Source organism: Apodemus sylvaticus, chromosome 16 (genome assembly GCF_947179515.1).
Source record: "Apodemus sylvaticus chromosome 16, mApoSyl1.1, whole genome shotgun sequence".
Classification (NCBI taxonomy): domain Eukaryota; kingdom Metazoa; phylum Chordata; class Mammalia; order Rodentia; family Muridae; genus Apodemus; species Apodemus sylvaticus.
In genome coordinates this window covers 35606671-35633518 of record NC_067487.1, presented here as the reverse complement: position 1 = coordinate 35633518, position 26848 = coordinate 35606671, and the positions used below count along the sequence as shown (strand labels likewise).

Below are 26848 nucleotides of genomic sequence, written 5' to 3'. Positions count from 1 at the left end.
CCGGCTGTTCCGCGCTTCTTCTCAGTGCTGGGAAAACTTGGGCAAGGCTGCTCGTCTTCTTGCCACCGTCTTCTGCCCTGCAGAAAACCGGGAGGGCAGGACACTCGAGGAGGAAGGACAGCCTTCGAAGGGGACAAGGAAAGCCCCGAGGTAGCCTCCGGCAAGCAGAGCGCCCTCCCTCGGAGCGCGGGACGCCGTCACCAAGTTGCGATTGCCCCCTGGGGCTGCTGTGAGCCGAGCTCCGCGCTCGTTCCTGTGGATCTACCCCGCTAGAAAGCGCGAGCCCCGCGGCGGTTCCTGCAACCCCGGGGAGAGGCTCTCGGAGTCACCCACTCGCACCCTGCACCGCGCCCCCGCAGCTCCGGTGCCTCTTCCCCGGATCTCCGTCCCTCCCCCACACTCAGGCCGCCTTTGCCGCCGGACCCCTCCCCTCCCCCCATCGCGGCTCGGCGCCCCCCTACTCCCCCATCCCGGCCCTCTGGCCCGGGGCTCTCCACCACCAGCCTGCGCTCCTGGCGCCCTCATGTCTTCAAGGGACTGCCAGCGCGGTTTGACGTGGTGTCTCGTTCGGCTCTCCAGGCAAGACCTCGGCATCATCAGACAGGCCCGCCTCGTACTCGCAGCCACCGCGCCCCGAGGAGGTGCAGAGTGAGGCGACCGCCTCTGAGCCACCCGCAGCGCCCGGGCCCGGTGCTGCTCCAGCCCAGAGCGCCGCGCGCGCAGCCGTGCCACCCCTCAGCCAAGGCAGGGGCGGCTGCTCAGACTTAGTCTTCTTGGGGTCCAGGAGGCCGGTGTGGAAGTGTCGGCAGCCTTCGCCCTCCTCGCAGCGGCGGCGGCGGCGGCGGCTGGCACGGTGGCCGCCGCCTCCTGCGTGTCCTCGCTCCCCGGCGCGACCCCTGGATTGCGCGCTCTTGCTCCCGACCTTCTGGGCGGGGCCCCGCGCTCCTGCCCGAGGTCCGGATGGGTCTCCTGGATGGGATTCGGGCCACTTGGAGTTAATGTCCAACTGGGGGTCTACGGAGACGGGATCCGAGGTAAGAGGGAAAACGTGCTGGAGGGGACAGGGCTGGCGGCGGTTGTGTCGTCTGAAGGCAGAAGGGCGCGGCTGGACCCCAAGCGGGCGGCCGAGTGTAAAGTGGGAAGGCTAGCGGGAGCTCGGCAGATAAGTTGAACCGGAGAGAAGCTAGCCTTGCCGAGGGTAGGTTGCCTTTTCCGCGTGATCAAATAAAAAAAGTACCAGACAGAGCCCCTGATGCCCTAGAACCCTGAAAATCCAGAGAGGGTCATTCCTCTGTGCAGTCCTGGAACCAAGCGTGTGAGACTTGGCTACCTCCTAACCCACCGCCGCCAGCGCCTTTTCCAAAGTGCAACTGCTGCGTTATCATAGCTCGGAGTGTAACTTACTGTTGAGCTTGTTTGGGTCTGTTCTGGGAGAAAGCAAAGCCCTGGGAGGGAGGGTTGCAAAGGTGCCGTGAACCTAAAAATAGAGGGCTCACCTCCTCTAGAGAGATATTGCAAAGCGACATTCCTCCCCTCCTCTGGCCTTTTGCTTCAACTTTGTTAATGCCTTTACTCGGGTCGTGATTAGGAAAATAGCTCCTTACCGCGCCTCGGCCTTAAAGACTCTTAGGAGCCCTCTAGGTCTCCGCCAGGCCTCCGAGGTGATTGTTCTAATTACCTCTTCCTCTTCTCTCTGGCACTCTGTGTCTCTTCCCCCAAGACTCCCCCAGCCCCCACCCACACACTACTTTGTACCACTTCGAGGCAGACTCCTGAATGGGGTTGCTTTCCAGCCCCACGCAGGGAAAAGGAACCCATGAATCGGGAGTAGGAAGGCACTTGAACGGCTTCCCCGCTTGCAATCTTGCTTGTAGCAGAATCTGCCTGCAGGGCGGATGAGCACGCCATGGGAAGCTTGTCTAACTAAGCCCGGAGTTCGCCAAGTTTGTGCTCTTTGACCGGGATAAACGCAAGTCTGCCCGTTCCTTCAGGGAATATGTTAGAGAGCGTTAGACTCGCTCTTCCTCTCTACTTTGAATGTGTGTTTAAGCGATTGGGGAGATGTAACTTGCCGGCGATCGTGTGCCTCCTCCCTCCAAACCTTCAAAGAAGGATTCGCTGTTTCTTTCTTGCCCTAACCATGCCCTCTGTCTCTCTGAGCTTTGGTGGGGGAGGTGTCTTTGAAACGAGTGACAAGTGCGTAGTGTCCGGTTAGCCCGCGGCTTTTCTAGCTCACCGCTGCAAGAGATTCCAGTGCTCCCCGGCCTAGAACTCTACCTTGGGTCCTCTAATAAACAGACCCAACCCTGGCTTTCGTTTTTCAGGAAGTGTCCCATATTTTCCCCCTTTCTCCATCTTGGGCTGGTAGGGCAGTGGTAAGAGAATACGTCCTCAGTCAAGGACACTCTGCACAGTGAATTCAAGCAACGGATCTTTTAGTAATTTCTGCCCAGACCCTACAGGAAACACCGGAGTTTGTAGTAAACTCTCCTCCCACACCACCAGGTCTTGAAAGCAAATCCCAAACAAACTTTCCTGCCTGCCAGTCCCAAAATGTGTGGGGACACTGGGAGCAGGGAGCAGGCACCCTCTGCAAAGCTTTCTCATTGATAGAGGATCAGGGCATCTCAAAGTAGGTTGCCAAGAAACCACCTCAGGTGAAATGAGGAGAGGAGAAATGGGGGAAAGAATGGAAGAGTAGAAACCCGAAAAGTGGGGATTCACATAAGGGTGTCTACAGGTCCCTGGACTAGCTTGGGGATAGATGGTAGAGACATTGGTTCTCCTACAGTTTAATATTTTAAAATGACAATCCAGCCTACAGACCGCGGGAAGACTACAAGGCCCGAGCGGTTTCTAGTGCCCCCTGGTGCCGGGAACTCAGAATCGGTAAGCGGCGATTTGGCAGTTACTACCGCAGCTTTCCTAAGCATCCTTTAAGCCCCAGTTTTAGGATCCACCAGGTGCCCAAGTTTGCAGAGCGATCTCTCTGCCCTGCTGGGATGAGTTGACCCCCCAGATGCAAAGTAGAACCAGCTTTCCAAGACCAAGAGAGAAGGGGGCTCCCTTAGCAGAGTCAACCTCGGAGTGAAGGCTTGATCCCCCCCACCCCACGCCCTGCACAGCCTGGTCCCGTAAGCTAAGCACGCGCAGCAAAGGCCAGGTGTGGCAGGAACTGGTCCAGCCGATACTTTAGGGTAGAAACGTAAAAAGAAAAGTAAGGATACGGGGCGGGGCCCAGATGAACTCCTTGGAAGAGCATCCAGGGAGACGCACACCCCATCTTTTACCGAGGCCTGGGAGGAGAGCAAGTGCCACCCACTAAAGAGCAGCTCAGAGAGGAGCCGGTCCCATGTTTCTCGGGGAAGAGGGATCCTGCACCTCCTGGGGATTGGAATGGGTAGGGGGGTGCTTTCGGGGAGCCCATGCTGCCCGCCTAGAATAAGATGGAGAGTCTCCTTTGGCAAGGCAGTGAGTGAATGTTCCAGTGTTTTCCTCCTTTGCCGGCGTCGCCACGCTTCTGATCAAGGCTCGCCACGTCCCATTTTAAAAGCCTTCCGCGAGCCAAACTGGAATAAATAAATAAATAAATAAATAGGAAAACCCTCTTAATGCGGAAGGGAAATCTGGTGCCTCCGTCGCTTCCTGCCGACGGGCACGGCGATCCGGGACCGCGCCTTAACCCCGCGCCCCCCTGCTGCTCGGGACCGCCAGCCATTTCGCACGCACCGGGGAGCGCTGGCAAAGCCAGCGCCCGGAGACCTTGCCGGGGGCCCCCTGCGCCCCACTCGCGAAGCGCCTCTCTGCACTGGTGCGCCCGGGCGGGAGCCAGAGGCTTCTTTTTTTCCCTCCTCTGGGGTGTTCGAGCCAGCCCGCGCAGCCGGAACCCCGGAGCTGTGAGGTTCAGTCGCTTCCCAAACTCCGAACCCAACAGCTGCGGAGACAACAGACGCCCAAGGGATGGAAAATGAATTCGTCTCCGCAGCGGTGGGAGGTGGCAGCCGAATTAAACGCTTTCCTGGTGGCCTTATCTAGGGGCCTAGACTGGAATTCTGGGTGGAGATTTGAGGGGCGGGAGGGATGTCCCCCGGAAAGGAGAGAGAAGCAAATGCCTCTAGGCTAATAGAGAATGTGCAGAGATGTGTGTGTGTGTGTGTGTGTGTGTGTGTGTGTGTGTGTGTACCTGAAAACTGATTTGCCCTGCCCCATTAAAAATATCACGGCTGTTTTATCAAAATGCATGAATTTCCTGATTTGAGGAATATTCTCCAGGCAATGGTCCCCACGCTGGAACACTGGGTGGGGATCGGTAGTGACAGAGGACCAGCATACCCAGAAGTGATTCAATCCCTCTTCCCCCATCTCTTTGGATGGGACTTTTCGCCAAGTGAGCATAGCCTTCTTTATTAGCTCTAGCACCCTAGGCTGCAAGGCCTTTCTAGAGACTTGAGGCCTGGAAAGTCCAAAGGACTCATGTTCGGGACTCTTACTATGGTCCCGGAGTAGCTAGGGGAACAGAAAGGCGACATCTCTGCCGAGAGGGAAGGAATTAGGACCAAAACTTCACAAAGCCGCAATGCTAAAATCAAGGGCATTTTCAGATATACCACGGAGGGTTTTTAAATGTCAAGATAAAGCCAGTCCCTGCCTACTAGCAATGGTAAAACATTTATTGGGCACTTTCTGGACTTGTTGGTGAGTTAATGATCCTAAGAAGTAGAACTGGTATTTTAAGCCAAGTGGATGCTTCCGAAGTTAAATGACTTAACCTGGCACTTTTATGCAAGCCAACGTCTGCAGATTCACGTGGACTTGTTCTGGTGACAGTTGTTTGGGTTTTGTTGTTTTGTTTTGTTTTTCCACTTAGCTGGGATGTTTAAAAGGTAGGCGCGGGGTGGTGGTGGGGGGGGGGGGGGGACAAGTGTTTCCACCGAGCCTGAGCCTACATCCTTCCTAACTGGAACAAAGTTCCAGCCTGGGACGGAGGGGTGAGCTTGATTTTAGTCCCAAAGGTAAAAAGCCTGTTGTTTGCATTGCTGAAAGGATGGCTCCCAGAGCTCCCAGAGCTGCTTGGGGGGAGGGGTCTGTCCAGGGCCCGGCAAAGGTAGCCGGATGGGGGCTACCCAGTCCTCCCGCCCCCATAGGGAATGTGGGGGGGGGGGGAGCGGGAGTTGTGGAGTAAGTTTATGTCCATAATCTGAACTCTGGGAGCTGGAGGCTGGAGGACTGAGGAGTGGTCAGCAGTGGACCCGTTGGGAACGCGAGCTGCACCTGGGGTGTACCAGGGAATAAGGAAGACGGGCGGGCAATAGACCAGGGGCAAGGGCGGGGTGCTTGGGGAAGCGCGGATCAATAGCAGTGCAGGGCGACAGACTGAGTTGGGAGCGGGGCAGGGGAGTGGCGGAGAGGCTGCCCTGCAGTCAGCACCAGGGTCCTGGGCGTCCGAGCCTAACTTGCCTGGTGCGGTTCTCTTCCCGGCTGCCCGCCCGCGCAGGTGCCACCGCTGGACGGGAGTCTAAGATGAAGTTATGGGATGTCGTGGCTGTCTGCCTGGTGTTGCTCCACACCGCGTCTGCCTTCCCGCTGCCCGCCGGTAAGAGGCTTCTCGAAGCGCCCGCCGAAGACCACTCCCTCGGCCACCGCCGCGTGCCCTTCGCGCTGACCAGCGACTGTAAGAACCGTTCCCTCCCCCCGGGGCATCATCGGCGGACCCCAGGGCACCCCACAGCAGCATACACGCACGCAGTCACCCCGGCCAGCTGCGAAGGCTGTGCGCCTCTCCACTTTGGGGCTATGTGGGAAGGGCTCCGAGGCCCTTAAGGGTATTCCGCTGCATGTCGCTGACCAAGGGTCCCCAGACGCCTTGCGAGTACACAGGATCCCCTGTCCAGTGCAGAGGATGTGGAATAGTGTCTCTTTATCGTTCCTATCAACAAATATCCCACTTCCACCACCATCACAACCACCACCAGAGCACAATTGCCCCCTTACTTTCCCTGCCCCTCTATGGACACACTGCAGGATCTTTCTTCTAAGGCTATTTTACTGTGCCTAGCTGTTCTTAATCCTAAAACCTCTTGCATTTTCACCCTGAACTCCACTTGCCAGGGGTTTTGTGAAAATCCAAATCAGAGAGAAAACACATCCTTCTGTACCCTCCATTTCCAGAGCTAGCATCTGCCTAGTGTCAAATCTGTTCAGAAGAGCTCTGCTGTAGAAAAAGTTCAGGGTGACTAGAGCAAACTGAGCTGAAAGGGAGAGGCATTTGAACTGCACCTCACCTCAAGATATTAACTCAAAAACAACAACCACAACAAAAACAGGATACTCTTAAAACAAGTCTGTGATTTACTGTTCCAAAGCTAATGTCTTCTAGAAGCCAGCAATTACAGTTTGTATCCTCCAGTCCTCAGGAGTCCATATGGGTAACGTCAGACAGATAAGGAGTTACAGAGAAAATGAAAGTATCTAGGTTAAAAGGTAGCAACAGAAAAGTTGACACAATTTCAAAATACTCATCCATTGGCCAACCAGCAACCCCTTAGAATGATTGGCTTTGATGGTTTGCATTTGAAGTGCACTGTAGTTATGACCATCAGGGAAAGCAGCCCAGCTTGAGTCAGCCCCAAGACAGTCAAAGTCCTTGGTCCTGGACTAGAAAATGGGCAGAATGTGGCAAATGCTTTGCGTTTCATTTCAACAACAAAATTGGCTTCTTGTATAAGTGTCAAAAAAAAGAGGGAAAAATAGAATTTTATAAGGATTTTGAGAGTGATTTGTGGTTTAAAAAGGAATGCAGTTGATCCTTTGCAATTCAAGCATGTGTCCCCAGACTTTCCATCAATTAAACTCATCTTTAAAGAGCTTCATTTCAATCACAAGCTTAGGGCATACAACTATTTCTCCGACTGAAATTCTAAATGCCCTCTCTGCTGTTGTGTTCATTTATCCATTCCAAAAGGACAAACCAAAGGGACAGGGACAGGGTGGCAAATAATAATAGTTCTCTAATTCAGATACCAGTGGAGAAACCGCTGACTGTTTGATTGCATTCTGATTAATTCATGGGGGTTTAATTGCTATATTACTAGCCTGTCTACCTGGGCTTTCTTCCCATTAATTCTTACAAGTTAATGGCTTTAGAACTCAGTGTGAACAGTTTACAACTCCACAAAAGGGAAGCCTTTCTTCTCCCAAGTGCCAATAGCTACCAGGTTTGCTCCTTGGCCTCCATGCTCCTGTGGTAACCTCCTTGGAGAAGAGGCTCATAAAAAAGAGAGTGGAGTTCTCTAAGAATGCTAAAGGCTGTTGACACTAGATCGCATGCCAGGAGAGTCTAATTTAATTGGTTTGAACCGTAGCCTGGGTGTGTAGACTTTTAGATGTTTCCCAGGTGTGTCTAGTGTTGTTCCAAAGGTTGTGTCACCAAAACTTGATAACACTCTAGGAAAAAAAAACCCTAAGGCTTCTATGGGTTAATCCACCACTAAGAAAGCAAAATAGCATTGAATCCCATTGACTGCGTGGATCCCACTGGGAAGGGGCACAGGATTGTGCCTCCCTTTCTCAAATGCTACTAAAGCATCTAAGGACAAGATTCTGGCTACAGTTTTGTTCAAGACAGCAGAATACATCCAATTCTGTTTTGTCTGTGGAAAGACCCAGTAGAACCTAGACAGAGAAATTACCAAAGAGAAGCTGAGCTGTGTTCTAAGCCAATTGACTTCTTTTTGGGTATGTTCAATCCGGCAGCAAGCTGTCAGTGCAGGGAAGGCAAAATAAAGATAGTGTGCAGACTTTAAATATTCAGCAATTGTCAGCACACCCCTACCACAGCGCTGACATTTATATCCTCACTGTACACGGTGCAACTGGCTAAGTCTGGTGTAGAACTTAACCATTAAATCATTGCATTTCATTTGAAAATAAACAGTGCTATAAATTTTGGTCCCCGTAGTTTCCTTTGGGTGCTTGGGGTTTCGTAACTAAGCAGAACTTCTGTGACAGTGACAGTGGTTGTGCACTTTCCATGGAGACACTGGAACTGTGTCATCCACTGCACATACTCACTCTTGAGACATCATCTGTTCCCCTGGGTCCAGGACAAGTTAAACATCCCAAGTTCTGTTCCAACATAGCACAGGCTAAGCAAATAGAAGTAATAACCGACTTGATTGTCTTGAGGTTGGCTATAAAATAAATGCCCGTGACCATTTTTAACTGGCTCAGAAACTTGCTTGTAGTTTGCCTTCGTCTCTAGCCCAAGACTTTGTCTCTACCCCCTTTGCTCATTTGTTTTTCTTCCTGCCTTATCTTCTCCAAAGGAGGATTGGCAATAGCATGAGGGGTCTGTCGTTGAGAATATTCCAGTGCCGTAACATTTAAAAGCTAAAATGAAAGGTTTCTGGTTCTGAGAGCTGAAAACATGACATCCAAAGTGCCGGGTACCCAGGATGGCAGCAGACAGGTCATCGGACTCTGAGGCCAGCATTTGCCCAAACCACTAAAATACATTATGTATGGAAGGGTGGAACTCTATAGGGGTGAATGCTCTTCGACCAATTGCTAAAACTGATTGTTCAAGATTTTCAGAACTTACTGAAGATTTGTTCGTTGTAGTCTTAAGCCACATCCTGACTATCATTCTGTCTAATAACTAAAAGCATAAAACACATACAATTTTAAATGTTTACATTCAGAGCGTATATATTCATTCGTCAACTAATGTGTGCCTGTTCATTCCAGAGACTGACCAGAGTGCCACAAATATCTGGTACACGTAAAACACAGATGTCTCTGGCCATCTAGAACATCCTCCCATGAATGTACATATTTGGCTCACAAAAATTAAGTAATGAAGGAAACTTGAGCAGGTAGCATGGGCTGAACTTGATTAGCTACCAACTGGGAAATAACTTAGTAAGTGTGGTGGGAGAGCTATAGGTGTGATGGTAGAGTGCTTACTAGCATGCAAGAAAGTCAAGTCCCTGTGTAACTGGGAAAGAGCATCTTGCTGTTGGAAAGAAGCTCTTGAAAAATCTGTGAGGATGACTCTTTTAGGAGACGCTGATCCCTTATTTGAGATCAGAAACAAGCATCTTCTTTCTTAGCACCCCCCCCTTAAAAAACCGTTGTCCAGAGGAATTGCTTTCAAGGCTCACTTATAATCGTCCAGGCAGAGGACATTGCACTGGCCCATCAGCTTAAGCATCATCAATATTGGCTGATGCAAAAGTGAAAAGTCCCTAGTGCTTTCCTTTCCTACTGCATGTGTGACCTTGTTTATCCAATACTCATGGTCTTCACTTAATGAAGATACTTACGATATAATTCATCTCTTGAGCTCCAGCACAAGCCATTTCATACATCTCTCATATGCCTGGCATTGACAGCAGCATCCGAAAGGCAAAAATCCATCTAGATGTAAATTGTAAGTAGACAGACAGGCCAGGCAGGTGGACAGATGAGTGGACACGTTGTCAGCAGGACAGATAGACACATCTATCCTTTGGCTAAAGTCATACTGCAATGAACTCACTGGGACATGGAGAGCAGGAGAGGGGAAAAGTCCAGGGAAATGGGATCTAAGAGGTGTTTGGAAAGAAAGAGGGGAGCAGACCAGAGAGCAGCATGCAGGATTCTCAGCCATACTATGGAGGAAGTGCAGCTGGACACAAATGGAGACCACAGTGGGCATGAGTGGGATGAGTGCTGGCATGAGGAGGGCACTTGGGAGATGTCTTGGGAGATGATTGTGTAGTGCTCTCTTTAGATCTAGGAAAATGAGTTTGCCCCGTTTCCTATAGCAGGCAGGTGACAGCAAGTGTCCTCTGCTACACAGCCAACCTGTGCCAAATAATAACTGGCATCTAGAGAGTGATACTTTCAGCACAGGCAATTTTCTTACTCTTTGTGCTCTTATTTTTAAAAAGCATCAAGGCATGAGCACAATCAAATCAACCCACTCACCCTCAAGGGCATGGCAATACAAACACCATACTAAAGTTAGTGTCTCTTTTGACTATCCAAACAGTAACCTAGCTGAGAGCAAGTTTTTAGCATATTTTTGTAAACAACAACAACAAACCCTCTCAAACTAATGAAGCCAGATAAGATGTATGTGCTACTACGCATTCCACAATGGAAATGCCACTTCTGGATCTGAACTCCAAGAGGACTCGGTGAATAGACAGATAGATATAAGCCCAGCCTAGCCTTGCCAGCAGTGCCTGGCCAGGAAGATTATGGACCCACCTGCTGCAGTGTTCCCCGGATTCTTCATGCACACCCCTTCCTCAGAAGGTTCTGATCCACAGAACGGAGGTCACCCACCCACCTCCCAGTAAGTTTTCTCTCTTTGGATCAATTTGTCTCTTTTTCCCCCACCTCAAACCATCTAAGAATGCACTAAGATAGCCACAACACTAAATACTTCCACATATGTCCTCCAAGAACAACATGAGGTCTTACACAAGCACAATTCAGCTACAAAATCAGGAAATTTGACAACGGTGTAATGCACTTACCCATAGATACTCCAGCTTCATTGGTCCTGGTGACAATGTCCTCTGTACTATTTTTTAAGCCCAGAATCACAAGGTGCATTTGATTGTCAGCTTCCTTTATTCTTTGTCAATGCCCTGCAACCCATGACCCTGGAGTGGGGTGGGAGGGGTGGCTTCCCTGACCACCCCTCAATTTGAACTTATTTGATTATTTCTATATTAGATTTAAATAATGCATTCAAGTGAAGTGCCCCTTACACTGTAAGGAACCAGAAGGGCTAAAGGAGGCAAGACCATTGACAAGACCATCGCAGGTCTAATTGGGGGGAGGCACAGCAGATGTGGAAGTTGAGGAATAGACAAACCCCCCTTGAAGCTAGTCCTTACCCACAGAGCAGCAGAAAACTTTCTCTTAGTACTCCCAGAGGACATGTGCACCCAGAGGAAGTCAGAAAAAAAATCCCATTTGTGACAATCTGTTGAGTCTGTTGTTCAGAAAGTTCATTGTCAGGCATCTCTAGGACCACAGAAGATACAGCACACACACACACACACACACAAAATGGTTGGTTCCCTCTGCCCACAAATCACCGAGCCAGGGCCTGGACAGAAGTTTCTCCTTTGTAGACAGTGCTCTAGCATCTAAACTATGATAAGAGCCAAGCCTGGATCCCCTGGGCTTTGTTTAAAGATGCACAGTGGTCTTTGTTACCCTGCCTCCAATATAAATATCAACAAAGAATCATCGAAAACACGGTGTGTTGGCTTCACAGAACCATTGTTTTCATTCTCCTAGAGCAAACCTTTGCTTTTGTTAATCTTGATCTAAAGGTAGAGTTGACTGTTCCTGCCTTCTTAGAGAGAAGAGCTTCTAGGGGAACCACATAGTCAGGGTCTGAGTCAGAGCAGCCTGGGCTCATATATTCACTCTTGCTCCACACAAGACTACATCCTGCTGCTCCAGAACACTCACATCTAGTGGCCCAAGGAAGGAAGGAAGGAAGGAAGGAAGAAAGAAGGGAGGGAGGGAGGGAGAGATGGAGGGAGAGATGGAGGGAGAGAGAAAGAGAGAAGGAGAGAAGGACAGGAAAGAGGGAAGAGAAACTCAGCACTGAGGGTTTGCAAATGTATTTATCTCTGAATGGTGTTTGTACCTGGCTTTCTGAAGTCTTAAAGGTTTCTGTAAGCTCCTTCACAGGCTAGAAACTCCATAGCCAACCAGAGCAGTGGTTGTCAACTCCCTAATTCTGTGATCCTTTACTATAGTTCCTCATGTTGGGGTGACCCCACCTCCAACCATAAAATTATTTTTGCTGCTATATCATAACTGTAATTTTGCTACTGTTATGAATGTTAACTAGCTGTATCTTCCAATGGTCTCAGGCCACCCCTGTGAAAGGGTTGTTTCACCCTGAGAGGGGTGGAGAACCACTGAACTAGAGGCCTCCAGCAAATAAATGCAGATGATCAACAACTTTTTTTCCCACCCTCTTTACTTTTCTCTTTTTCTTTACTTTTCTCTTCATCTCCGCTTGTTCTCATCCGAGTGCCTGAGGTCCTCAGAGTCACTTTTATTGACTTCTTGCCTCTCCTGTCCACATCTTCCCCAAACACAGAAGACCCAGTGGCTCAAGATGCATTTTAAGGTCCTGTGGCCCCTTGGGATTAGAAATGTACTTTGTAAGAAGGAAAAAGTGGAGACTTCCCACCAAGGTCCTCTGAAATTCCTCCCTTAGTCCCCAGTGCCAGCTGCCCCAGAACAACACAAAGGATTGCTTTCCCTCGTGGCTTTTTTTGCCAAATTAATTTTACTGGGTAATTTCTCCCCATCCCTTGTTAAGTTGTTCTTTTTTTTTTTAACTGAGTTCGTGGCGTGCACTCATTAGTGTGGGGGTATTTATTGATAGCTGTTGAGTGCTTTTAGCTCACACCAGGTGTTCATGGATTAGCTAACAAATAGGCACCCTGGTGGGTATTTTCCTGACTTAAAAGCAGAGAGTGATCATTCCTCCACAGGAAACCATGTTGTATTCTTGGAAAATCATTATTACAACCGTAATAAAAGTACAAGCCACGTACATAGAAATCAGAGCAAGTGGAATATGAATAATGGGATGAATACTCTGTTCCCTAAGTGGGTTTTTTGTTGTTGTTGTTTTGTTTTTTGGGTTTTGGGGGGTATTTTGGGGGGGGGCTACTTGTACTTATGTGCAGTTATTATTAAATTTTCTTAGTTGAGTTGTAGGCTAACAGCTCAAAATTTGTATCACTACTAAGTTAGTATGTGCTGTATTGGTCAAAGCAGATGCAGATCTGAGTAAAATAGCCTACTGCTGGTATATTTTAAAAGCAAGGTGGCTTTTGAAATATACCCTGCTCTCTCTTCCTGCATTCTCAAGTGGCATGCATTCGTTTTCATCTTTTTCTTCTGCCTTGAGAGTTATCCAGAAATCCCTTAAAAGAACTACTACAAAACACTGGTGGTTTTCCTGTGCAGAAAATACTTTAAATAAACCAGTGTCACTGCTGGTCATGAGAAAAGAGCACTGGTCACTCTGGAAAGACTCCAATACCTTTGTGATTGGCCTCAGCTGCTGATTGTTACAGGAAAAATAGATGTTCTGAAACCCCTTATGACTTAACCACGAATAGCTCTCATTGGAGGATCTATTCTGTGCCCAAAATCAGAAAGAAAGGCTGGAACTAAGATAAATGAGGACATACGAACATAATCTCTCTCCCTCTCCTCTCCCTTTCCCTCTCTCTTTCCCTCTCCTTCTCCCTGCCCCTCTCCCCTCACTCTTCCTCTCCCTGTCCCTATTCCCCCTCCCCTCCCCTGCCCCCCTCTCTCATTTGATCAAACTAGTATGTGATCAAACTAGGACTTTTAGACAGTACACCATGAGAAACCAATTCAGGATTCTTTGAAGCATTGGACATTGTTCTACACCCTCGTCACTTGTTTCAGAGGTTCCCCCAAAGGCAAACAGGAATGGGGTCAAAGGGTAACCTTTTAGGTCTAGGACAAGCTATGGAGCACCCACAACCCCCATCCATCTTTGTGGCAGTTGCCAGGGGTGGTTCACTGAAGTGGCGAGCTAAAAAATGACCCAGGCAGATTTGATACGCACAAACAAATGGATAAAGTTGAAATCTTTAAGAAAACATCAGACTTTTGAGTCTGTCTAGAGACTGACATATTAGAACGGGTTGGTACATCCTCTAGGAAGCCCATGAGGCCAACTCTGCCCCTACAAATAGAAAGTGTGTGACAATGCCTGGACCCAGGGTACCTGCTGCTACAAATACAGGATTCTACATGTCTTTTGGGTCTTTTCAGTAAGAGGTGGGATGTGACTTGGTGTAAGAGCAGCTTAGCAATGATTATTTTAAATGTCACAAACAGGTTCAGCGGAGCCAGAAGGTAAAGTGAAGAGGCCGTTTAGAATCCAGAGTACCTCCTGTGGGGCTTTGTCCTGTAAGGGGATGGGGACTAACTGTGGTAGCTAAGCTGGATACTGCTCCCTGCATAGGTGACAGGAAGCCAGTGCCTGCTTGCCCTTAGACTGTCCACATCTTCAGGGCTTCCAAGCTAGAGAGCCCCACAGGACAGCAAGTTAACCTCGGGATGGCTAAGCCACTAGTCCAAGGTCACACAGTGGTCAGGGACTGACCCAGGCCTGGAATCTCAGGCTCTGTCTTCTCCAGCTCTGCAGCAAGAGCCTGGTCACTGGTGCCAGACTGAGTATGAGAAGCTTCCGGACCTGGGGCCTCTCTGTCTGAATCTGCCCCCACTGCTGGCTGCTGGCGTTCCGGTTGTGACTTGGGAATTGGCAGATCTGCCTCAGAGTGATATACAAGAAGAAGATGGGAGAGAGGTGCCCCCAAAAGGCATGGCTTTTTCCTTCTCAGAGACTCATTTCTCTGTTCTGTGGCCCATGGTGGCCTAACTCTGAGATCTACTTAATGTACTTGAGTTCTTACTGAATTTTTCCCACAGCAGGTGCGTTTCCCTCGTCCTGTTCCAAGTCTTAAAACTGACATACCTTGTCCTTGTATCTGTATTAATTGACCTCTGCCACCAGACTTAAGAAACTGCATGGTAGTAGAATACCATGCAAAAAAAGCAGTATTCAGAACAAGACCTATCCTTATCTTAGATGCAAAGCCAGGCATATTTATGCTTACTAACCACTCGGTCTTACGCAAACATGTCTCCTCTTAGCCGCGGCTTCTCAGTCTGTAAGGAGATATGTGGAGATGTTTAATCCCAAACTATCAATCATATCTACAAACAACAGTGGTGATAGAGTGGGTATTCTTCAGCCATAGGAACAGTTCTTTATTGTAGAAGAAGCAGCTCTCAGCAAAGGGGCTGCTTCAGGAGATAAGAAAGAGGACAAAACGCTCTCCAAAGTCATGCAAACTCTGAATGTGGAAATGAAGGATGGGATAGAAGCAAACTTAAAGAGGTTAGGATAGGCCATTGCTGGCAGCCATGTTGTCAGGCTCTGCCTTGACTCATTGTGAGACTTTAAGCCACCTCTCCACCTTGATACAATGTTACATGCTTCAAGGAAGCTATTATTTAAGACCTCCCTTAGGAAAATGTTGTAACATTAATGTAATAACAGCTGTGCACTTCTTGTAATAGTCTTTCAAAATGAGTGAAAGAAAATTGCCTTTGTACTTTTCTGAAAGATACAAAATAACATCAGTCTTACTTGAGATGTTATACTGGTCCTAGGCTGAGGCCTGCGTAGAAATAAGCATCTGCCTGTGTGAACACACAGTAAGTCTATGCTTACACATGTGTGCAAGAATGTGTTTCTGTGTCTCAGACACTTAACCTATAAAGAGGTGTGTTCTTTGCCTGCAGTAGAAGTAGATTAGGATTTCAGGTGGAATCCCCCTTCCCTGAGGGGTTTCTGTGTTCCCCTGCCTATGGAGGCCTATGGACACACTGTCCAGCTTCTTACTATTCAAGCCAAACTCTACCAGAGCTGGCTATTGCCCCAGGAAAGGACCTCCAGGCACTGACTTCTAGAATATTTCTTAACTGTATGGCCAGCTAGGCCTTGTAAGCTCAGCACGTTTGTCCTTACTGCCCCAGAACACAAGCTGGAGGCTTTGTGGTGCTGTAGGGAGGCACGTCCTCCCACACAGTGTGCCCTGTGCCTTCCATAGCAGACTTGGCAGGTCTCAGTTTGGCCTGGAAAATCTCTTCTTTCATAGAGGCACTACAGTGCTAGAGTCAGCCCCTCCCCCTTTCCTGGAACATTCATAGCTGCAGAAACCCTCTGCCAGTCTCTGAGTCCAGTCACCAAGTGGGAAGGAGTCACATGCTCATATTTTGTGGACAGCCTTCATTACCTCTCTCAGACACAAGCAGGAGATAGCTAAAAGTCTGTCTGAGATGCCAGCCTTGTTAGCATGAAGAGGACACAATGACCAATAAAAACGTGACCTCTTGGGTAACATACAGCTGACCTACAGTTCTGAAGAAATATTTGACATTTTAGCCATCTTAACCAAGGTAACACTTTGAATTTTGGTTTTTTGTTTTGTTTTGGTGTTTGTTTGTTTTTAGCTTAGTGGTTATATGGAATATCCGGAGCTGTCACTATTGTTCTGATGAAAACTCTGTTGGCTTTACAAAAATGGTGACTTATCCCAGTCCTTAGTTCTTAAGGTGACATTACTAATTTTCCCCGTAACCAAGGGAGGCAAAGCCTTTGGAGTGAGCGGTTTGTTTCCAGAGTCATGCCCCAGTACAAGGTTTCATTTGTTTAAATAACACTGTTTATACAAAGGACACATCAGAGTTAAAATATTTGAAACAGAATAATGCCAAAATATTTGGTTACACTCTGAAGGATGACTTAAAACAACTGAGAATTTTGATATCTCAAAATTTCAACTTTCAATCAGACATATTTTTCAAAATATAGGCCCCCCCAAGTATATCAGGGAAATAAGCAAGTTTTTGACCTGCCTGCTTTCGTTGTTTTATTTATTTACATGACTTTTATTTTATTTTGCTTTTTTTTCCAGTTGTTCAAATTGTGGCCTTCTTTTGTGGTTTGCAAGTATTTTACTATTTACTGTAACGTTAATATTAGTGGGTCTTTGTATACCTGACGTATTCTGTAAACTCTTCATAGGGTAAGAGCGTGCTCGGCTGTTAGGCCATAGTATAGGACATAATATGAAGCCAAGTTCCTTTTCTCTCCCCTCAGCTCAGTGAAGTCCTAGCAGATTAAAGCAACTGTGGGCCCCTGAATTCAAGGTGCGATGTTACTTGCCTAGACAAGGCTAGAAATGTCTGTGGGAATCTTAAGAACAGGCTGAGGAGATTTGCCCAGCACCTTTCTACAGAATCTTTCAGCTACTAACATCTGCTAAATGCTAAGCATGATAAAGTGATGTCTCTGCCAATGAAAGGCAGTGACATCAAAAAACCTGAAATTAGGAATTGAGTTCTTTGATGACTTGAAAATATGATGTTTTATCCTCATTTCTGACTATTAATTCTTAAGCCCACAATTTACATATGTAACATTTTCCATAAAATATATGTTGTTTGTTCATTTTTTTTAAGACTATGAAAGAAAACTACCCTTCATCTCAATAGTCATGTAGAACCTAAACTTGGTGATTAATAATATTCTATCTCAGTAGCTATGTAGAGGAGAGGTTGTTTCTTATCAACAAGAGGAGTCCTAACCTCTATTCTTTAGTTCAGCACACTGAAACAGTGTGTCCCAAAGTCAGAAAAGCCATTTTTGTTTTCGTGGTGGTGGTGGTGGTAGTGTTTTGAGACAGGGTTTCACTATGACTGACCCAGAACTCACTACGTAGACCAGGCTGGCCTCACACTCACAGAACTCAACCTGCCTCTGCCTACAGAGCATGGCTCGCACCTCTGTGTGTGTGTGTGTGTGTGTGTGTGTGTGTGTGTGTGTGTGTGTGTGTGTACTTTTAAGTAAGATTACACCAAAATTCAAAGAAAGGTACAGAGGTTGTCCACATGCCTTCTGTTTCCATATATACAGTCTCCTCTTTTATTAATATCAATACCTCTCACATGAATGGTATTTGCTACAATTGCCCAAAGTCCATAGGTTACACTGGAGTTTATTCTCAGTGTTTTACATGATGTAGCTTTGAAACAGGTTATTATGGGATAGATTCAGGATAAACAAGAAACCTTTTAGCCTAGGTTCTACCCTGGTTCTGTAGAAAGAACAAGGGAAATTTAAAATTAAACTGTAACATAATGACATATAGTTATGTCCTAAATATCACAGTATTTGCCCCATGCTAGATTTGGAACTTTTGATTTTATTATTATTATTATCATCATCATCATCATCATTATTCAGTGTTTATCCCAAATGCCAACCTAACTCAGCATCCCATGTTATGTCTGCTGAGCGCAGCCTAGATAAAGCCGTGCAGTACAAGATCTGGAAAACAGGGACATTTTTAAGAAGATGGAAGGTGTTAGAGCCAAATTATGTCGCTGGGATTGGTTCAAATTGCGTCACATGTAAATTCATGAGTTTCTGAAGCCAGAAAACTTAATTTTCTGTAACTCCAATGTTTTATTTTTAACTTCTGTTGAACATCTTGTGGTTTGTCCTCATATTTGATTAATCTTCATTTGATTAGTAATCAATCTTAACTTTCCCAGGTTCCTAAGTTAATGATCTACTTAGGGATTTTTAAATTGAGCCGAGTCCTCATTGAGTGAGTCCTTTGTTAAATGAAATATTTTTTTAAAAAAAATTAAAGCAAAATTATGCTTTAATTAATCACTTTAGCTGTATCTATTTTAGAAGTTTGGATTTCTGTATAAACATTTTTTACAAATATAAGAGAGAAGTATAGTTTTTATAATTAAACATATATTCATTTATTTTCTCCTCACCAATTTATTTGTGAAAAAAATTTAAGCACAACCAGGTCATTTTTAAAATAAGTCATTTTCCACATTAAAGCAGAATAATTTAAGGATCTATTGTCTTTTAAAGAAAACTCCCTAAGGGACATGCTATGAAAAAGTAGTTCAAGGAGACAGGAAACAAACGCATGCTTCTGGTCCAGCCTCTGGAAATGTGTCCCTTCTGCCTCTTGAGGAAGCCATGACTGAGGGACCATTGTCTAGGCTTTGAAGCTGTGGGGAGTGGGAGGGCCTGAAAACACTTCTTCACCTCTCAGACCTCCACCAGGCCCCCCACCCCCGCGATTTGGGTTATTTTAGACACTTAAAATTTACAGCCTTTCATTTCATGAAGACTCAGTTTTCCACAGAAGCCATACCATCATCTTGAAAAGTTAATTTTCTTTTCCCCTCTAAACGTGACCCCAAGCACTTGTTTATGATCAATCAGTCCCCACCTCAGTGGACCTCAAGTTCAAGGTCTGCGGCACAGGGCGAATGTGTTCCTGCCTAGACCACATGGCCATTCTCCTAGAGACCATAGAGAAGAAATGACAAACAAAACCAAGTTAGGCAGTGAGTGTTAGCATGTAGGGGAACACAATAGGGTGGAGGGGTAGAGCAGCGGGGGAGGGGGCTAGAGACTTGCTGCATTTTCACCAAAGGGGTCGGCAAGGGACTGAGCATATACTTACAGAAGATGTGGGAGAGACATAGAATGTGCTGAAGAACAGTGGTCCAGGCACAGGCAGCCCCACAGAGGCCTGTGTTTGAGCTGTACTTCCCAATCTGGGTGATTTAGGCCCTGAAGACATTTGGCCACATCTAGAGACACTTTCATTGTTTTGTTATTAGCATGGAGGGGTGGCATTATAGTTGACTTTTCTGTTGCTGTGATAAAATGCTGTGACTGAAAGCATCCTGGGGTGAAAGGGCTGACTTCATCTTGTAGGTGTGTTGCATCACCCAGGGAAGGCAGAGCAGAAATGAGAGGCCGATGTGGAAGCAGGGACCATGCAGAAACCCTACTTCCTGGCTCGATTCCAGGCTCAGCTTCAGGCTCCTTCCTTATGTAGCTCAGGCCTGCCTGTCTAGGGATGCCTCCGTCCACAGAGTGGGCCTTCCCACATCAGTCAGCAAAAAGAAAAAAGGGAAGAGGGATGGATGAAAGAAGAGAGAGGAAAGGAGGGAAGGATGGTGAGAAGGAAGAGAAAGAAAGGAAGAAAGGAAAGAAAAGGAAGGGAAGGAAGGGAGAGAGAGAGAAAGGAAGGGAAGGGAAGAAGAAAGAAAGAAAGAAAGAAAGAAAGAAAGAAAGAAAGAAAGAAAGAAAGAAAGAAAGAAAGAAAGAAAGAAAGAAAGAAAGAAAGAAAGAAAGAAAGGAAGGAAGGAAGGAAGGAAGGAAGGAGGAAAAGAAAGGAATAGAAAGAAAGAGAATGAAAGAAAGAAGAAAAGGAAGGGAAGAAAGAAAGGAAGGAAGAAGAAAAGGAAGGAAGGGAAAAAGAAAGAAAGAGAGAGAAAGAGAAAGAAAGAAAGAAAGAAAGAAAAAGAAAGAAAGAGAAAGAAAGAAAGAAAGAAAGAAAGAAAGAAAGAAAGAAAGAAAGAAAGAAAGAAAGAAAGAAAGAAAGAAAGAGAGAAAAAATGCCTAATATATCCACAGGCCAGTCTGGTAAAGGCAGTTCTTGAAATTGAGGTCCCTTTTCTGCAAGTGTGTCACATTGGCCATCTAGATTAGCCATCACACATGGTAGTACTGGCACAGCCTAGACAGAAGCAAGAAACTCAGTTTGATGTCCTTTGTACAAGACAGCTTCCTAAAGCAAGGGATGAGCCACCCCAACATGGCAGTGACACATCAGGAAGGGAGAAAGTAGAGAAATAGATGAGGTCAGCGATAACCAAGGCTGGGACATGGCAGAAGGCAGCTGAGGTACCATCTTTTTGCCAGTCTAGGCTCTGGCTCTGACGTAAGGGGAGTGACAAGCTTTGGAGCATTCTGAGAACAGAGAGGAAATGATCTGAGTCTAAGAGTTTACCACTGAGCAGAAAATCGAATCAAGAGAGGCAAGGAGAGTGAGAAGATGATCAGCTGGTACTGTGTGCTGTGGAAGCAGGAACCAGGGGTTTGAGTTCAATCCCCATTGCCCATATAAAGCCTGCAACTCCCCTGCAATCCTGACGTGAGGGAGGGAGAGATGGGAGGATCCTTGTCTTGATGGCCAGACAGTGTAGTCCAGTTGGTGAGTTCCAGTGTGTCTCAAAAATACAATGGAGGGAAACTGAGGAAGACACATGTGTTCACTTCTCAACTCCATGGATACCCCATACTTGCTCACACATGTACATAGACATGTACACACACACACATACACACACACCACAAAGATGGAGATAGGTAAGGGAGATGGTTTGGGGGCCAGGTTAGGTTTTTAAGGCAAGAGATTAAAGCAGGCTTACATTGGTTCTGAAGCAGCTTATCACTTAGAGCAACTAAACATCCAATGCTAATTCTCACACCACAACAAACAGTGCACCCTGGATTCCAATTCCCAGTCTTTATCACATATCACACCGAAGGGGTGTGCATATGTAAAATCTTGTAGCTGAGCTAGACAGGCAACCTAGCAACACACACACACACGAACAGAGAGAGAGAGAGAGAGAGAGAGAGAGAGAGAGAGAGAGAGAGAGAGAGAGAGATTCTTGCTGCATTTTAACAACTAAATAGGTTAGGTTAATGATAGTGTAATTTGAGGTAGAATAGACACAATGTAATCTTCCTGAGCTTGTCCAAAACCAACCAACCAACCCACCAACCAACCAACCAACCAACCAACCCACCAACCAACCAACCTACCAACCAACCAACCAACCAAACCACCAACCAACCCACCAACCAACCAATCAAGTAACCAACCACTCTTTCTAACAATCCTTTTGAAATTTATTTTTCTAAGGCACATATAACCCAAAACTACTGAATTGCGTGAGATGGGATGAAATAACCATAGAAGCTTAATACCTGATCTCAAAAAGGGGTGGAGGGGGGGTTAGGTTTCCCCTCTCCTTGGTGTGCATTTAATCATCCCAATAGCTGTTTCCCCCTTAGTTAGTCATATAAGGCAAATAAATGCTGGAATCTCAGAATCTCAGATGATGGTAAATCTGTCTTCCCCAGAGGTCTCAAACATCCTGGTTCATCTTTCCTCTGTGTGGTCTCCCTGGAGCTCACATCTCTTGTCCTGTTTGTAACCACACAGTGGGAGCCCTGTGGCAGCTGTAGCATAGACTGACTTCACCTCTGGACCCAGGACTGCATTTGTCCCCACAGCCTCTCTCCTTTATATTTAAATCATTCTAACCTTTCATTAGAACCATGCCATTTGTAGTTCATGTCAATGAAATATAGATATAATCTACTTTTCTGTTGGGGAGGTTAAAATAGAGTTGAATTTTAGAGATCTTTGTATGTGCTGTTTGAATCTGGTCCTGCTCAGCCAGGTAGAGTCAGGGTAAACTTACAGCAAAGTAGCAAAGCCAGGAGATATCACACCAGCCTCTGAGAGCTGGTTTCTCAGTTTGCTATGATGCCCACATACACCAGAATCCTACAACAACTTAAAATAAAAATAAAATGCAAGTACCTTCATTGCTCCCTAAACCAGGGCACCAAGGTGTGTAGGCACGGGGGAACATCTTAACTGCAATACACTTAAATTTTCCTGCATCCCAGGGAGCATTTGAGAGTGTTTCCAAGTGAGAGCTGTATCCAAGGCTATAAAACAGACCTTAGAAGTCAGCCTGCTTAGTCACGTGTCTACATGCTTAACCTGTCAGATGTTCACATGAACAACTCACTCTTAGAGACTTGTTTCCCATAGGGAACTGTGCCTTCATTACCACGTCTCCTCTCTTTTGACACCCATATTTTGCAAAGACTTAGAGGGCACATTTTAGCCTTTGCTTCTAGGGGGCCACTGTGAACACTTAGCATCAATGGATGACCATTTTACCGTGGGTCAGACTCTAGTGAGTTCCTGTGACTAAGAAGACTGCCCGAAATGATCATTGTTGTCTCACTTGGCATTTCTGTTTTGTTGGACAGCCAATATGCCTGAAGATTATCCTGACCAGTTTGAGGACGTCATGGATTTTATTCAAGCCACCATTAAAAGACTGAAAAGGTCACCAGATAAGCAAGTGGCGGCGCTTCCTCGAAGAGAGAGGAATCGGCAGGCTGCAGCTGCCAACCCAGAGAATTCCAGAGGGAAAGGTCGCAGAGGCCAGAGGGGCAAAAATCGGGGGTGCGTCTTGACTGCGATACACTTAAATGTCACTGACTTGGGTTTGGGCTACGAAACCAAGGAGGAACTGATCTTTCGATATTGCAGCGGTTCCTGTGAAGCGGCCGAGACAATGTATGACAAAATATTAAAAAACCTGTCTCGAAGTAGGAGGCTAACAAGTGACAAAGTGGGCCAGGCATGTTGCAGGCCGATCGCCTTCGACGACGACCTGTCGTTTTTAGATGACAACCTGGTTTACCATATTCTAAGAAAGCATTCCGCTAAACGGTGTGGATGTATCTGACCCCGGCTCCAGAGACTGCTGTGTATTGCATTCCTGCTACAGTGCGAAGAAAGGGACCAAGGTTCCCAGGAAATGTTTGCCCAGAGCGGAAGATAAGGACCAAGATGGCGGAGGCAGAGGCGGAAAAAGAGGAAAAGGAGGAGGAAGGCAGCCATCGTGGGAGCCTGGTAGAAGAAGGCCCAGCTACAGAAAACTGGATAGGAGTGAGAACAGCCGTCTGAGCACTCCAGGATGGCAGCTGATGTCACCAGAAGCTCAGGGCTGGTGTCCTTGGTTAGCTGTTGCCAGCGTTTATCTGATACAGTCCACGGTCACCGATGGCGGTCCGAGTCGCGCATGTGCGCAAAGAACCAAGCCAGTGTATCTCCCGTGGTTCATTTTCACGTGTCTGAAGACACCAGGGAGATGTGACAGTTCCGGTGTCACCTCTTGTCACTACATTTTACTGCTGAAAATAAGAGAGATGTATTTTTCCTGTCACTCGATGGATTCACACCCTGGAAAGGAAAGGGGGTTGGGAGGGGGTGGGACAAAAGCAGAGATGAGAAAAGATGACAGCCTTTGAATTTGAAAACCGGGGCCTGAGGGTTATTACATGCAGCATTTTGGGGAACGTTTGGTGGTTGATTTTGGACACAGAGTATGGGGTTTGGAGAAGTTGGCTAGGAACCCTAAAAGCTGTCCTCGTACTTAGAAACAAACCTGGAGGCATTTCCTCTGTGCTCTCAGAAACAGGAAGCAAGTTGTGGTTTTCGGCAGCATTCTCGTAGGAGAGTTAATGGGGAAGACCCCCCCCCCCCAGCTGCCCCGGCCAGGGAGACCCCGGGGCCTGTTGGTTTACAGAGACGGATGTTACATACACAGCTCCGTTTATGCGTGGTCACCAGTGACCAGAGAAGCTACTGATGCAATGCATCTGTTTCAAATACAGAGATATAGAGAAGATATTTATTGAGATTTAAGTTATTGTTATTTATTACCATTCACTAATGAATTTCTCTTTTCTTCCCTTATTTATTAAAGTCTCTTTTCAAAGGTGCCAAAGTATACGTGCTCACAGAATACAAAGGTGACAGAGGAAATATTAACATTGAGAACAAGGGTCCATTCTCTTCAGAGTATTAAGAGGGTTTTTGCTAAGCAAAAATCACTTACTTTATCTTTGTAAGGCAGGCCTTCACTAACTGCCACAGATTTCAGCATTTCCCCCTCTCCTTCTGTGGACAGGATCTCCTATAGCCTAGGCTGACCTTGAACTTACTGCTTGGTCAAGGATGACCCTGGTCTTCTGAATCTCTGGCTTCCTGTGGTCTTGGCATGGTAGACATCATACCATATCCACACCCTAAGGATCGAATTCAGGGCTTCATCCATGCCAGGCAACTGTTGGTACCAACTGAGTTATAGTCCAACCCCTGCTTCCTATCTTTTAAAGGAAAGGGTCGGGAGGGGCATCTCAGCCCCACCCCCTCACCGGAAGTACCTGCGGGATTGCCACCTGTTTGCATCTCCTCTTCTCTCAACCTGAGCAGTGAGGCCCCAGCTCCACAGTCCGTTGAGTTAAGCTCTTCTTCCCCCTCCATCACGGGTGATATCATAACCACACATTCAGAAGGCTGAACTCCTCTTGGAAGTCCTGAACTTATTGTCACCTAAAAGTAAAATGAAGGTCCCTGCCCGGTAGCCAAGGTGGTGGTTCCTCTTCCTCCATTCTTGCCCACCTGTCTCCTCCCCGAGGTCACACAGGCAGGAGAACATGGGGAATCGTGCAGGGGGAGGCCATCTGCCTTGTCCTTTGCCAGGACTCAGTGTCACCTGGGCTCCACACTTGCTATCCCCTCAAACCCAATGGATTCTAAGGAGAAAGATGGACAGGAAGGGACATCTGACTGGCCATAGGACACACTAGAGGCCCTCCCTCATTGTTTGGAAGGAAGCAGCAGAGGGTGGGAATGGCACCGCTCACTGCACCCCATAGAGGACCTGTCTGGCCACTGACCAACAGGTCATGCCTTGAGTCCTATGTTAGAGCTTGTTACACATTTCATAAATGGAATTTTTATGTAGAAGTTAATGTAATCACTCACTACCTTTGTGGCTGCTATCCCCCCCCCCAAAGTAGGACAGATAGTTCTAAAATCATAAATGACCAATTAGTTGGCCTCTCTCAAATAATCCTATCAAAATTTCTAAGTAACCAAGAGGTAAAAGTTACCAGGCATCCCCTCCCCATCCCGTGGCCCTGAAGACCTAAGTCACTAATGGTTCCACACCCTCTGCAGGACTGGGAAATAGAGGGATATATTCGCTGCTTTCTCACCTTCTCCTGCTCAAAATGGTGACAACCTCAGCTGCCCAGCACAATTCAGATGTAGTTCCGGACCCTCTGTTCAATTCAGAGAATCCTGACAGATGTGGTAGCTGATGTCCCCAGGTCCAGCTCTCAGGGGAATCCCTCGAGAGCTCAGCATCAGCCACACATCTCAAGCAGGTTGCAGTGGGAGCAAACTGCTCCGCCCAGGCCACAGAAGGGTGAAGTTTGCGACTGTCTTTACTGTCGTGATCAGCATCTACCACAGTAAGGAGCACACTTCTTTGGAAGTTCTGACCTCTCTGATGTCTCGGTCGTTTGTGTTATACAACCAAAGTTCTCTACAGACTTTATTTTTGTACAATATCATTTTGTAACTTTTTACAAATAAAATCTCATTTCTATTGCTTTCTGGGCTTTTGCATTTATTTCCTCAAGAGCCAGCAAAGTATGCTTGGTCAGGGCAGGCATCAGATATTAATTGAGAGCTGTGCCCCTCACCACCATACAGTGCCAATGGTTGGTCAATGACCATACTCCTTAACTTCTCATGACCAATAACTACTCGGGTGGGAAAAGGCTTGTAAGGTTGTTCTTTATTCATTCAACAAACATTTATGGTGGGCCTACTTTGTACCAGGTACCATTCAGAGCACTGGAGATCTAAAAGTGGCAACCAACCAACCAATCAATCAACCTTTGGCCTTAGGTAACTAAGATATTGTTTGGAAAAAGACATGGTATTTGATATGGTAGTAACCAGTGAGATGGCAATTATCAAGACTGCAAGCAAATACTGTGATCAAAAATAACAGTAGAGCCTATTTTACAGGTGACCTTGGGACTGAATACAAGAAACAGTGTCAAGCAATCAGAAGCATCCCAGCAGAAGAAGCAACTTATGCAAGACCCTGAGGTAGCCAAGAGCCTAGACAGAGTTCCTGATTGGTACTACCTGGATGACATCTTTCCAGATGCTTCTACATGGCAATGTAGCAGAATTGCCAGAGCTGTGCAGGCCGCTGCAATTTGCTGTGCTCTGGTAGGAATAGACTAGAGAGGACATGTGACCATCCTGGACAACACACACACACACACATACACACACACACTGCCTTTGGGCATTGTGGTTTCTGGTTCACCATGAAAAACGAAACAACCAGTGGCCAACTTTGGAAATGTCATTCAACCAAGAAGAGTGGGTGTGTTGAAAACTGGGAAATCCTTAAAAATAAAAAAAGGAAACTTTGATCATGGCTTGTAAGCCTGTCCACAGGCTCAGGCCGCCTCAGTCTAGCAGCTGGTTCTCTTCCCACTACTGTGTGTCCTCAGATAGAAGCTGTTCTATGACACCAGGTTTTACACGCTAAGGTGCGACTGTCTTAGGAGGGTTTTTCCTGGGTTAAGCAAGGAATCTGGGGTGGGCGACAAGTGAAGTAGGTTTAAAATCACTTAAAAGAATGAGTCCACTCTTTGTGGACTGTGGTGGCCTGTGCCTTT

At 46.8% G+C, this 26848-nt stretch overlaps 1 protein-coding gene across 1 annotated transcript; it reads left to right on the top strand.

Moving 5' to 3' along the window:
• Positions 1-25735, top strand: Gdnf (glial cell derived neurotrophic factor). Its single transcript, XM_052159976.1, has 3 exons — positions 1-1034; positions 5495-5671; positions 22553-25735. The coding sequence occupies exons 1-3, from the start codon at positions 974-976 to the stop codon at positions 23035-23037; spliced, it is 723 nt and encodes a 240-aa protein (XP_052015936.1). The 5' UTR covers positions 1-973; the 3' UTR covers positions 23038-25735.
• Positions 25736-26848: the final 1113 nt, after the last annotated feature.